The 13,238-nt window shown below is 41.8% G+C and overlaps 2 protein-coding genes across 2 annotated transcripts in view; one reads left to right on the top strand and one right to left on the bottom strand.

Annotated features, from left to right (window-relative positions):
- ACBD7 (acyl-CoA binding domain containing 7) overlaps window positions 1-6,042 on the top strand; it is a 41,720-nt gene extending 35,678 nt beyond the window's left edge. Inside the window, exons 4-6 of the mRNA XM_077808754.1 lie at window positions 4,637-4,754; window positions 4,909-4,971; window positions 5,059-6,042. Of these exons, the coding sequence (XP_077664880.1) occupies window positions 4,637-4,754; window positions 4,909-4,971; window positions 5,059-5,132 (255 nt within the window). The 3' untranslated portion in view covers window positions 5,133-6,042. The remainder of the gene's footprint in view (window positions 1-4,636; window positions 4,755-4,908; window positions 4,972-5,058) is intronic.
- Window positions 6,038-11,756, bottom strand: OLAH (oleoyl-ACP hydrolase). The gene is made up of 6 exons (XM_077808753.1): window positions 11,621-11,756; window positions 8,550-8,640; window positions 8,152-8,251; window positions 6,875-7,044; window positions 6,405-6,487; window positions 6,038-6,171 (listed from the first exon to the last, which is right to left on the bottom strand). Exons 1-6 carry the CDS (start codon window positions 11,748-11,750, stop codon window positions 6,038-6,040), a joined length of 708 nt encoding a protein of 235 aa, XP_077664879.1. The 5' UTR covers window positions 11,751-11,756.
- Window positions 11,757-13,238: the final 1,482 nt, after the last annotated feature.

Below are 13,238 nucleotides of genomic sequence, written 5' to 3'. Positions count from 1 at the left end.
CGGAGGGTGTTTTGTAGGTTGGTTACAAAGTCCAGAATGTTAGTTCCTGGAGAAGGTGTAAATCCCTCCCATTGCTGCTTCACCAACTGCAATGGCCCCTTAACCTCACGGCCATATACAAGTTCAAATGGGGAAAACCCTAAACTGGGATGTGGTACAGCTCTGTAGGCAAAGAGCAACTGCTGCAACACTAGGTCCCAATCATTGGAGTGCTCATTTACAAATTTACGTATCATGGCCCCCAAAGTTCCATTAAACTTCTCCACCATGCCATTTGTTTGATGGTGGTAAGGAGTGGCAACCAAGTGATTTACCCCATGAGCTTCCCAAAGGTTTTTCATAGTTCCTGCCAGGAAATTAGTCCCTGCATCTGTGAGGATGTCGGAGGGCCAACCTACCCTGGCAAAAATGTCTGCTAGTGCCTGGCACACACTTTTAGCCCTGGTGTTGCTTAGAGCTACTGCTTCCGGCCATCGGGTGGCAAAATCCATGAAAGTCAGTATGTACTGCTTTCCTCTGGGTGTCTTTTTCAGAAAAGGACCCAGAATATCCACAGCTACTCGCTGAAATGGAACTTCAATGATGGGGAGTGGCTGGAGAGGGGCTTTGACCTGGTCTTGGGGTTTTCCCACTCTTTGGCACACCTCACAAGACTGGACATAGGTAGAAACATCCTTGCCCATTCCCTCCCAGTGGAATGACCCCCCCAAACGGTCTTTGGTCCTGTTCATCCCAGCATGGCCACTAGGGTGATCATGGGCTAAGCTCAAGAGCTTGGCCCGGTATTTAGTTGGAACTACCAACTGTCTCTGAGGATGCCAGTCTTCCTGGTGTCCACCAGAAAGAGTTTCCTTGTATAGAAGTCCTCTTTCTACAACAAACCTGGATCGATTAGAAGAGCTGAGAGGCGGTGGGTTGCTCTGTGCCGCCGTCCAAGCTCTCTGGAGGCTTTCATCTGCTTCCTGTTCGGTCTGGAACTGTTCCCTTGATGTTGGAGACATCAGTTCCTCATGGGATTGTGGACCTAGGCTTGGTCCCTCTGGAAGCGATATAGGGGATGGAGCTGTTTCTGTTAACTGTGAACTGCTCTCCGCTGGTGCACTATGTTGGGATTCAGGCTCCGGCTGAGCCTCTTGTGTAGGGTTATCGGCTGCTGCCAGTTCAGGTTCGGTGGGGCCCTCTGGCGTTGAGGTTGCAAGTACTGGATTCAGTGCTGACACGGGGTCTGGTGTTGGTTGTTCGGCTGGTTCCGGTTCTGGGACTGGTTCCGTCTGGGTCTCTGGGACTGGATCCACTACTGCTGTTGCAGACATTGGCCTGGGGTCCGGGTCCATCACCTCTGACCGGGTCCTGATAGAAGTTTCCAGAACAGAGCTAGGCCTCACGGCTTGTTTAGCCTGGCTGCGGGTGACTGTTCCCACCCTCTTGGCCTGCTTCACATGATTGGCCAAGTCTTCCCCAACAGCATGGGGATGGGATAATCATCATAGACTGCAAAAGTCCACATTCCTGACCAGCCCTTGTACTGGACAGGCAACTTGGCTGTAGGCAAATTGAAAGAGTTGGACTTGAAGGGTTGAATCGTCACTTGGATCTCTGGGTTGATTAAATTGGGGTCCACTAAGGAAGCATGGATAGCTGACACTTGTGCTCCGGTGTCCCTCCACGCGGTGACCTTCTTCCCGCCCACACTCACAGTTTCCCTCCGCTCCAAGGGTATCTGGGAGGTATCTGGGCCTGTGGACCTCTGGTGTGATTCCGGTGCAATGAACTGTAATCTGTTGGGGTTCTTGGGGCAGTTGGCCTTTACATGCCCTAGCTCGTTACATTTAAAACATCGTCCAGCTGACGGGTCACTGGGGCGAGGAGGGTTGCTGGAGAACGGTGTGGTGGGACGGTAAGGGGTCTGGAGGGTTCTTTGGGAGGTAGGTGGGGCTTTGGGCGGCCCCCGGTAATAGGGTGTGGTCTGGGGTGGTCCCTTCTGGTCTCCGCTCCAACTGCGACCAGTTTTCTTCTTCTCTGCCACCTCCACCCATCTGGCTCCAATCTCTCCTGCCTCGATTACAGTTTTGGGTTTCCCATCTAGGATGTATCTTTCTATTTCCTCAGGAACACCCTCTAAGAATTGTTCCATTTGCATTAGGAAGGGCAAATTTACTGGAGATTCAACACTTGCTCCTGATATCCAGGCATCCCAATGTTTCACAATGTGGTAGGCATGTCGGGTAAATGACATGTCTGGTTTCCACCTTAGGGCTCGGAACCTCCGACGAGACTGCTCGGGTGTTATCCCCATTCTGACTCTCGCCTTGGATTTAAACAGTTCATACTTGTTCATGTGTTCTTTAGGCATTTCAGCTGCCACCTCAGCTAAGGGTCCACTGAGTTGCGGCCTCAGCTCTACCATGTATTGGTCAGTAGAGATGTTGTACCCAAGGCAGGCCCTTTTGAAGTTTTCTAAGAAGGCCTCAGTATCATCACCTGCCTTGTAGGTGGGGAACTTTCTGGGATGGGAAGTGGTACCTGGAGAAGGATTGCTAGGGTTTGTTGGTATATTCTGCCGGGCCTTTAGCCTCTCCACCTCCTCCACATGCTTCCTCTCTTTTTCCTTCTCCTCCTCCACATGCTTCCTCTCTTTTTCCTTCTCCTCCTCCACATGCTTCCTTGCCTCCATTTCCCTCTTGTGGGCAGCCTCCTGTACCTCCTTCTCCAGCCGCATGAGTTCTATCTGTCTTTCATGTTCCCTTTGTTTTTCCTCAGCCTGAAATTTGGCTAATTCCAGCTGTAGTCGAGCTGTGGATTTGGTCATTCTAACCTCTCTGTTTTTAAGTAACTTTACACCCGAGGTTTAGAAATAAACAAACAAAACTTGGCTGTAAAATTTTGCTGTGCTGGAATAGAATACCTATTCTCTGATAGTGATTGTCAGCCTACAGAAAAAGACAATTCCCTTGTCTCTGCTCTGGGCCCAAATTAAAGCAAAAAACCTACAACTACTTGGAAACCTGCTTACCCAGCCCAAAGAAAAAGCAAATGGGTAGAACACACACCCCCTATTTACTTTTAGGAAGAAAGAAAAAAAAAACTCTGGGTTGGAAGACTGTGAATTTCCCTGCAGGAGTTAAGTACCCTCCTCCAGGCAAAGAAAACCTGCAATTCACAAAGATAATCCCCTTTTGTCTCTGCTTGGCCACAAAGCAGAGAAAAACCAAGCTGCTTTCAGTTTCAGCTGCTTTCTGGACTTCCTTTCCAAAGGAAAAAAAAATTTCCTTTTTAAAATCTGTATTTCTAGTTCAAAAAATCTCAACTGGATCTCAAAATGATTTCAGGTTAATCCCACCACTATGCCACCATGTCAAGGTTCCTCCCCCACTCTGAACTCTAGGGTACAGATGTGGGGACCTGCATGAAAAACCTCCTAAGCTTATCTTTACCAGCTTAGGTCAAAACTTCCCCAAGGTACAAAATATTCCACCCGTTGTCCTTGGACTGGCCGCTACCACCACCAAACTAATACTGGTTACTGGGGAAGAGCTGTTTGGACGCGTCTTTCCCCCCAAAATACTTCCCAAAACCTTGCACTCCAGTTCCTGGACAAGGTTTATTAAAAAGCCTCACCAATTTGCCTAGGTGACTACAGACCCAGACCCTTGGATCTTAAGAACAATGAACAATCCTCCCAACACTTGCACCCCCCCTTTCCTGGGAAATGTTGGATAAAAAGCCTCACCAATTTGCATAGGTGACCACAGACCCAAACCCTTGGATCTGAGAACAATGAAAAAGCATTCAGTTTTCTTACAAGAAGACTTTTAATAAAAATAGAAGTAAATAGAAATAAAGAAATCCCCCCTGTAAAATCAGGATGGTAGATATCTTACAGGGTAATTAGATTCAAAAACATAGAGAACCCCTCTAGGCAAAACCTTAAGTTACAAAAAAGATACACAGACAGAAATAGTTATTCTGTTCAGCACAATTCTTTTCTCAGCCATTTAAAGAAATCATAATCTAACACATACCTAGCTAGATTACTTACTAAAAGTTCTAAGACTCCATTCCTGGTCTATCCCCGACAAAGACAGACTATAGACAGACACACAGACCCTTTGTTTCTCTCCCTCCTCCCAGCTTTTGAAAGTATCTTGTCTCCTCATTGGTCATTTTGGTCAGGTGCCAGCGAGGTTACCTTTAGCTTCTTAACCCTTTACAGGTGAGAGGAGCTTTCCCCTGGCCAGGAGGGATTTCAAAGGGGTTTACCCTTCCGTTTATATTTATGACAGACCTGTAGTTCATAGAATTTATAAGCAGCTTGCATGATCATACCTGTGACATTCCATTACACCAATCAGGCTGTATATGGTTCCAATTATTTAGCTGTAAAAAATATGTATTCTCTTTTGGGAGGAGAGGGTTGGCTTCTTTTAACAGTATTGATTTATCAGCCAAGTTGGCCAAAATTCTGGCCAACTGTAATTTGATTAGGGAAGTACTGAGAGGCATTTACCTTTACATATCACTGATGACAGGGAAGCAATTAGTACATTTATGAGGATGCTACAAAGCCTAAAGCCCACAACATAGGAGTTAAAATGTCTAATACTCCATTGTTTGATTCTCCCTCCCTTCTCTTCAGGCTGATTTTGACAGTGCTGCAGAAGATGTAAAACAATTAAAAACGAGGCCAAGCGATGATGAGCTGAAGGAACTATATGGACTCTACAAACAGTCTACTGTTGGAGACATTGATACTGGTACTGTGTGTGTGTGTGTGTGTGTGCAAACCCCCCCCACCACCACAACACACACATTTAATTCTGTAAATTTATTACAACTAAACAGTCTTTAGGTAAAATGGTACAATAACCAACAAATATTTGTGGGGGTTTTTTTTTTTGTTTTTGGCAGAGTGTCCAGGAATGCTAGATCTGAAAGCCAAAGCCAAATGGGAAGCATGGAACCTTAAAAAAGGTGTTTTTACCATTAAGTTGACACTAAATAATCAATGTTCTAGAATACCAAATAAGGAAAGGTAATGACTACTGTTTTCCTTTGCAGGTTTATCAAAGGAGGACGCCATGACTGCCTATATTTCTAAAGCAAGAGAGATGATAGAAAAATATGGGATCTAAAATACTCCACAGTAATTCCCCTAAATAATTCATTAACTTTTCAGTAGCTAATGAACTAACTCTTTTGAGGAAAAAAATACAATACTAACATTTTTGTGTTTAGTTTGACACTAAGATTTACCAACATGAGCTATTTACCTACAAGGGAGTATTTACACATGCACTGTACTTCTTCAGACACTAACTTGTACTTATTTGAAATAAATTTTTACTTACAAGATTTATTTAGGGTTTTAAACACTCTTCTTTTTCCCTTTTTTTGAGAAGGCAGAAAGATCAGATTCCTCCTCCTATCCAGCCAAAGTAAATTCTGAAGACAAAACTACTTACCTGTCTTTTTTCCCCAAAAGATGTAATGGGATACAGGGGGATTTAAAAAGAAAGAAAAAGAAGAGTAGTTTTTAAGACAGCTGAGTCAGGCTAATGAGGTCTCAAAGAGTACAGATTTAAAGGAAACATTAGTTACTTCCTGGATCCAATAATGGATAAAAATATTTGCACAAATATATCTCCCTTCTGTTACAGTCATAGAAATGCTGGTGTAGAAAAACTATGGTAAAGGCAGAGGGAAGCCACTGAAGCCCGACTTACTAAGTTTGCAATGCTTTTAGCCTACCATCCTCCCACCAGCCCCAAACTAACTACCACAGGGAAGCAAATTAATGTACTGGCTGTTTACTTTTAAGAATCAGAATTTTCCTAAGTATTGTCATAAATTATATCTTGGAGAAACCTTTGGCTGTAGAAATTCACCAATATTAATACATCAACTCTTAGCCCTACTGCTACAGAAAGTTGCTTACCTTGCCATTGTGGTAGTTGTAAAGATGTATAGAAAATATTCCTTATTATTTACTGCTTTGGACTAATCTTTGACCCCCTCCCAACAAAATAAAGACAAATACTCAGAGATCAGCAGTTTCTATACATTTTGTCATGTGGTCTGCCATGAACATTTCATTAGCAGGGTCCAACAGATAAAAGTGTCCTCCAGGAAGCTTGTGAATAGTGGTATCTCCACTTGTTACATCCTTCCATGCTGAAAGAGAAATAAATATGTAAAGCACGAGAGAAATATCAGCTTGTGTAATTGTTTTACGTAACTTGTTTCAAGATTATTACTAATTCCTTATGAATCATTCTGGCTCATATACTGCAAGAGTCCTTCATATTTCCATATCAATTAAAATGAGATTATAGACAGAGCTGCTCATTAACCTGATGCAACAGAAGTATAGCTAAATATTAGAGGCAAAGCACACTACTAGATACCTTCTAAATCCAATGGCCAATCTTCAGACCCACCAAAGCATGTAAGGCCACAAGAGAGAGCATCTATTACCAGTTCCTCAAAGCTGTGAATAGAAAGGAGAGCTTGAATTTTTCCACTCTAGATTCCCCCTCCACATGCAAAATATCTTTTTCTCTTCCCCCTCTAAAACATAATAAAACACTTTGCCAATGTACTCTTTAGTACAGAATGCAACCTGCCATTTACTTCCTATAAATGGGATGGGGAAGAACTGAAGGAGAGGGAGTTGTTCTACCTTTAAGATTCTAGGCTGGATCTTTAAAAATGCTGTTGTTTCTATTACACAAATGCTTTTATCATGAAAACAAAGATTCAGGGACAAAAATGGGAGATCCTTGTGTGATAGGTCTCAGTAGAGGTGAATGTTCTATTTTAGACTATGAATGAATAATCCTACTCTCAGAATATACTGTAAAACTGTGCTACTTACAGAAAGGACTGAACAACTGCAAGATCTGCTCTTAATGCAGGAATATATTGTTTCATAACATTTTTGTTCTGCAGAAACTCAGGAAGAGTATCTCCAAGAGACTGTATCTTTTTGATAATTTCGTCTTCGTCTTTGTCTTTTACTGTGTGGAGAGGATAACAAAATGTTGCCTGAAAGCATCATACAATATATATTAGGTGTTTCATAAAATACACTGTAAACAACTGTCCCTAAAAGATTTAAGTCTTAGGAAAGAAGCTTAAAGAACATCTAACCTGTAGTATTTTCCCCTGTCCCCAATAGCATAGTAATATAATAGTGGCATTATGATTTAGTGGCTGGTTGGTTTCAGAAGTCACATAATCTTTATAGAGATGATAATCTTGGAGTGGAAAAGAGGCTGCCCGAATACTTCTGTAGAACACGCTGTACTGGTTATTCAACGGATTATAACAAAAGGCATTGCTAAAGCTTTGTGTCTGTCTCTTGCTGCTAGACAGTAGTTTCTGAAAATGTAACTTGTGAGGGAGACAGAAATATAAAGGCTATTCAATTTTTGCTGTGAATTTTTTATTCTAAATGCTGAAACCAAACTACCAAAATAATGTCTTTATCAGACAGTAAAGGAGAACTGTGGATATAAATCCAGCTGCAGTGGGCTTGAGAGACCCCAGGGTCCAGAAACCTTGCAGGAAACATTGTTTCCATGGAGGTATGAGACGTCATCCAAAAACACTGTTTCTAAATAGCCTGGAGGGAGAAGCAGTAGCTGGTGCATGAGAAGCAGCAGCATGGGGAAAATGGCCAAATCCCTGCTAGTCCCCTGAGAAGAGTGGCAGAACCACCAGGAACTAAGGAGCGGTGAGGAAAGAGGCTGGGATGGGGTTGGGAAGTAAGCAGAAGGCAAAGGTATCAAGGACTTAGCAGGAGGTCCAGGAGAGGGTACTATGTGTTAGGAGGGTGATGTACACTTCCATTTCTGGGAGGAAGGGTATGCTAGGTTTTGCCTGGATGCCTATCTGACTAGTAAGTGCATCACCGTAACAAGTAATGTGCGATGCTCTAACAACCTCAATTTAAGCTCCCCACAGATAATGGAATATATATGCATGAATCCTCATGTGCAGTGGTTGTCTTTTCTCTGTAGACATTACTAAACTCTGCATACTAGAGTAGAGTCAGCTGCACTTTGGAGGGCCAAAGCCGGTACTTTATACATGATGATTGTCTAGCTAAATACTATTTTATTTCATATTATCAAAGATTATATCACTTACATGTGGAGCACCTGTGCTTGATATAAAAAGATGCACTGGTTGTAGTCCATATTTTTCTTTCAAGTGTACTGCAACCGCAAAACTAACATATGATCCAAAACTGCATTGAAAAGAGAAGCCAAATTAATCTGACTAAAAACGTATCTTTCAGGACACAATTAAACGCAGTTAGAATCCCAACTCTAGTAAGGTACAATTACTGTGGTAAACATTCTTTGAAACAATAAAATAGTACCTTGGTGCAGTGTGTTATAGGTCCCTAATTACTAGAAGTAAATTGTTTAGAAAACAATTTAAAGAGTAATGATGCTAGTCAATTCACATGTAAAAGTGAAATCAGATTGCAGATCAGACCTAATACAGCACTTTTGCTTCTTTCACTGTTCCACTTTGCTTACAATATGACTGAATGCTTTGAATATTCCTTGAAAACTAAGTAACCTTCAAAATCCATTTGCTCGTCCATTGTTAGTGTAAGCAGCAATATTACTATTAGGAGTAAACAGTCATAAGTAATGATTATTACACTAACACACTTATTTGGAAGGTATCTGTACCTGAAAGGTTCTGACCCTGACCGATATACTCATAATCAACAAGAATGTCAAAAAAGCAACTGAGAAAGGATGGTCCAGTGGTTAGGGCAATAGCTTAGCGTGAGCACTAGTCCCTGCTCTCCCACAGATGGCGTGACCTTGACCTAGTCATTTAGTCTCTCTGTGTGTCCATTCCCTCTCTGTAAGACTTCCCTGACCCACAAGGGTGTTGTGAGGTTGAACACGGTAAAGATTATGAAGTGCTACAATGATGGGGGCCCATATAGATACCAGAGAGAGATCATGGCCATAAACAAACAGATCTCAGAAGTGGCATATTTGTCCCCCCTCATCAGTGCCACTGATGTATTTTGGCATCTCGTGTGGCACGCATTCTAAAGACAGGTTGCTGACTGAAAGTACTCTGCCTCAATGGGACTGTGCCGATGTGCACCAGCAGAGGGTCTGGCCTGCAGGGTGAAACAGTGAGCAGTTCCAAGTCTGTTTGTTTCACATGCCATTCTCAGAGAGAAGGCCGAACACTGTGCAGCCCAGAGTGTGGTCATTTATTAGTTAAGGCTTTATGTTATACGTGCTTTGACAGGCATAAGCTCTGTAATATATACTAGCTGACAGTTGACTTTCAAGGATATCCCAAAGCAGGTCATTGCAGTAAAATAGCAAGGTGTGGATTACTATGGAGAGATCTCCATTCAGAACAAGTAAACTTCCAAATATTTTGAAAATGGAAAAAGCCACTTTTGACCTCCACCACAGTATGGGCCTCCATATTCCACTTATGGTCATAACTGACTGCCCAGCCATGAATCCAGTTCTGTAAATCCCATTAAGAGAGAGGAGAGCTACTGAGGAAGCAATATGCTCCAGAAGTTTTCCAGTATCGAGAAGCAATAGCTCAGTCTTATCTGCACTGTCCCACATCCATCCTTTCAAATTCAGCTAGGCAGGAAAGGAACTGCTCAGCTGCAGGAATACAGTAATGTAGATCTGGGCATACTGCAGATATCTCAGGGTGGGTATCATATCAGTTCTCCGAGTGGCTCCACTTGTACACAGAACAACAAAGATGACAAATGATCACCACTAGAATCCATATAGACGTAATTTCAGGGTAGGTGTGTAATCACCCAAGCCCCACATCTACAAGTAGATCTACTCTGGAACAGTCCTGTCCTCCTCTGCTATTCCACACAGTAGGACAAACAGCTTCTTCCGGTTGATGGTTTCAAAAGTACTCAGCAGATTTTTCTACGGGTAACATCAGACTGTTTCACAGAAATGACAGACACTACATACCACTTGTTTCAGAGTAACAGCCGTGTTAGTCTGTATTCGCAAAAAGAAAAGGAGTACTTGTGGCACCTTAGAGACTAACCAATTTATTTGAGCATGAGCTTTCGTGAGCTACAGCTCACTTCATCGGATGCATGCCGTGGAAACTGCAGCAGACTTTATATACACACAGAGAATATGAAACAATACCTCCTCCCACCCCACTGTCCTGCTGGTAATAGCTTATCTAAAGTGATCATCAAGTACCCACCACATTATAGTTGAAGAATAACTAGAATGAATGTTCTCTATAAAATACCTTCTCGCTAGAATCCTAACTCCATTGGTAACTCTTTTGCACACCCTTTATTGCAATCTTTTTTTCTTTGCAGGCTTTTCCCTTATTCCCCACAGTAGAACTTGGAATCATGATATTTATTGACATGGTTGGTTGTTCCTTTCAGAAGCTTGGTCTTCAAAGGACCATCCCTGGATTTTTACCACACTGTTATATAGGGCAACTGAACAATGGGATAGATTGTAAAAATACGTTACTATGTCTTCATTCTCCTTTTCATAGGATGCGTCCTTCAAAAGTCACATGGAAGCAGGAGGGTCACACCCACCAAGAACAAAAAAGTATTGTATTTAAAATAAGCCACCACATAATACAATAGGTAGCAGGACAAAAATATAGGGTCAGGCCTTTTATAACTTTTTTGAGCACAGTTAAGACAGTTCTGAAAGTGCATGCTGCTCTCTGAATTTTACTCAACAGTAGCTGCAATTGTTCTGAGGGCCCCCTCTCCCAGTAGCTTTTCTGGAAGTATTTCCGTCGAAACAAAAAACTTTTTTTTTACTTCAAGGAAAATTGGATGTGACTGGCACAGCAATTCACTGGAGGTATTCAGAGTTAGGGGACTGGTTTTATTTCAATGCTAATGCTCTCATGTAATGCCAGATTATTCTCTTTTCTTTGTGAAAGGTCTGGAAAATAGCCATGGCTTCTCCCCTTCAAAAAGTGCAAGTATGAACCTTTTCCAGGGCTGATACAAGTGATAGCCATGGGAATTACTTCACTCTGTAACTAAATGCCATTTTACTGTTACAAAGCCATTGAGTGACATTGGTTTTGATACAGGGAATGGAGAATCATGCAGAGAAGTGTAGCTAACTTCAATTCATTCTGCACAGGAAAAGGGTCTGCAGCTTCCCAGCATACTGAAATGAATTTTTATATGTTCCTTTTTGAGCATTTTTGCTGCATGTACATTTTTTAAAATATAACCAAACGTTACTGTATTGCTGACCCATTTAACAGATCTGTTTCTAAACCAGTCAAGCTTGCTTTAGCTTAGAGAAAGAAATTTAATTGAAGGTAGATATTCATGTATTGAACCCAGGCACTTGGGACCTGCTTTGCGGTGACACAGAAGTTGTGGGAACTCAACATCCCAATGGAGGTTTTCAGCACCTTGCAGGGGGGAGCCATGGTAAGAACATTATTAGAAAGATAACTCAGCTCTCTTTACCAGAGCTGAGAATATTCTGTTTAAGATCTTACAACTCTGCATGTTAGTATCCTGTCCAGATGGCCCATCTTTATTAAATTGTACTTGTCATACACAAAAATTACTGACCTTCTATTGCGTTGTCAAAGCGTTTGCCCCACTGTGCAAAATGGCTGGCACCACTGCCAGCCCAGGGGAAGCAAATCAGCCTATAAAGCGCCTTAGGCCTTCTGTATAGACAAGCAACAACTTTCTCCATTCTTGAGAAAAACAAAAAGAAATCACATTCGTTTGTTTTTTTAAATTAAAAAACTTCATTTAGTTCAAAACAGGCCTATATTTTCCATTGTCAAAACTGCTAGCACTGTGTCACCTGCCTGTTGGGGAAAAAAAAAAAAAAGTCCTTTTATTTTTTGAAAAAATTCCAGCAGGCTGATCCTAAAGCATTTGTCAACGTGCAAGGAAGAGGAGAAGACCACCTGAATTTCTCAGTTGCCTATTTTTACAGGAAGTTGTGTCCTATTAAAATAACCTGTAGCACTAGTAAAAAAGAAAAATAGCATCGATACAAATTGGAAATCCAAACTGGAATCCCTGAACCATTATTTGAAAGCCCAAATCACTACAAAACATTTTCAAACTTCCATTTCTTAGGGATGGATACAGATTAGCCTCTAGTAGAAGTGAAATCGACATCACCGTATTTTTTCCTCTCAGTCCCCTGGTGGAAAAAAAGCAACAAAGGTAATGTTTTCTATTCCAGGTCTTGATAATAGGATGAAAGTGGAAAAAGTTTTAGTTTAATCATTTCTACTAGTTGGCCCACTGACCAGCTTTATAATCTTTGTTCATTGGTTGATGATTGCTCTAAAGTAGTCGTCAGTTGCAAGTCTGAGCTAATGAATGAACATGAAGATTAATAACTACAGTGAGTGACAACAATTGTTTATTTATTTCTCTACCTTATGGAAGGGGACAGCAAGTATATCCATCACCTTTCACAGTCCAAAGTCCATTGATCAGGCCTACGGTATACATGCTTAGTAAATACCAAAGGCTAGTAAAGATTAAGTTACACTCAGACACATTGATCAACCTGCAAACTAAGCACAACTTGGAAGAATACTTGTTATGAGTATTTCCTGTATTATTGAGAAGGAAAATTAGCTGGTTTTAGCACTGAGTGTAAAGACCATCGGAACAATTCTTACTTTTGTTTTCTGATTTCTTCATCTCTACTCTTGCTGCTTAGATTTGCGAACATCAGTAGTGAGGGTGATCATAGAATATCAGGGTTGGAAAGGACCTCAGGAGGTCATCTAGTCCAACCCCCTGCTCAAAGCAGGACCAATCCCCAGCTAATGCTTGCGCACTAGTTATAGTGTACAAGGGGAATGCTCCGTCAGTGTGTTATTTACTTCTCCCAGTTTGATACCTCAATTCCACCAATATCCAAGAACAGGGGGATATCTTTGAATGTAAGGACCTTCTACAGCTACATGCTACTGAAGCATCACCTGTTATGAAGGAGAAATAGATTAGAAGCTATACTGATGAAAAAACACACTTGTGTGCTGGACATATGTACAGTTGTTGTTGTGGAGGCCAACTATAGGGCCCAATTCTCTTCTTTTTTGCACCACTTTGGTAACAATATATGCCCATTCTATTCAATGGAGTTACTCCCAATTTAAACAGGAGTCGGTGACAGAAGAACCAGGCTTTCTCCACTGTTTCTTCAACCAAA

The sequence above is a fragment of the Eretmochelys imbricata genome, chromosome 2 (genome assembly GCF_965152235.1).
Source record: "Eretmochelys imbricata isolate rEreImb1 chromosome 2, rEreImb1.hap1, whole genome shotgun sequence".
Taxonomy (NCBI): domain Eukaryota; kingdom Metazoa; phylum Chordata; order Testudines; family Cheloniidae; genus Eretmochelys; species Eretmochelys imbricata.
This window is presented reverse-complemented; position numbering and strand designations above follow the sequence as displayed.

Bases quoted from the DNA above. Each gene is read 5' to 3' on its own strand.
- OLAH (XM_077808753.1), bottom strand. From the start codon at position 11,750: ATGGAGAAAGTTGTTGCTTGTCTATACAGAAGGCCTAAGGCGCTTTAT. The intron at 8,641-11,620 runs GTCAGTAATTTT...TACTCCTAATAG, and splicing joins CTTTGACAACGCAATAGAAG to TAATATTGCTGCTTACACTA. The intron at 8,252-8,549 runs GTAAGCAAAGTG...TTTTCAATGCAG, and splicing joins TCAAAGCATTCAGTCATATT to TTTTGGATCATATGTTAGTT.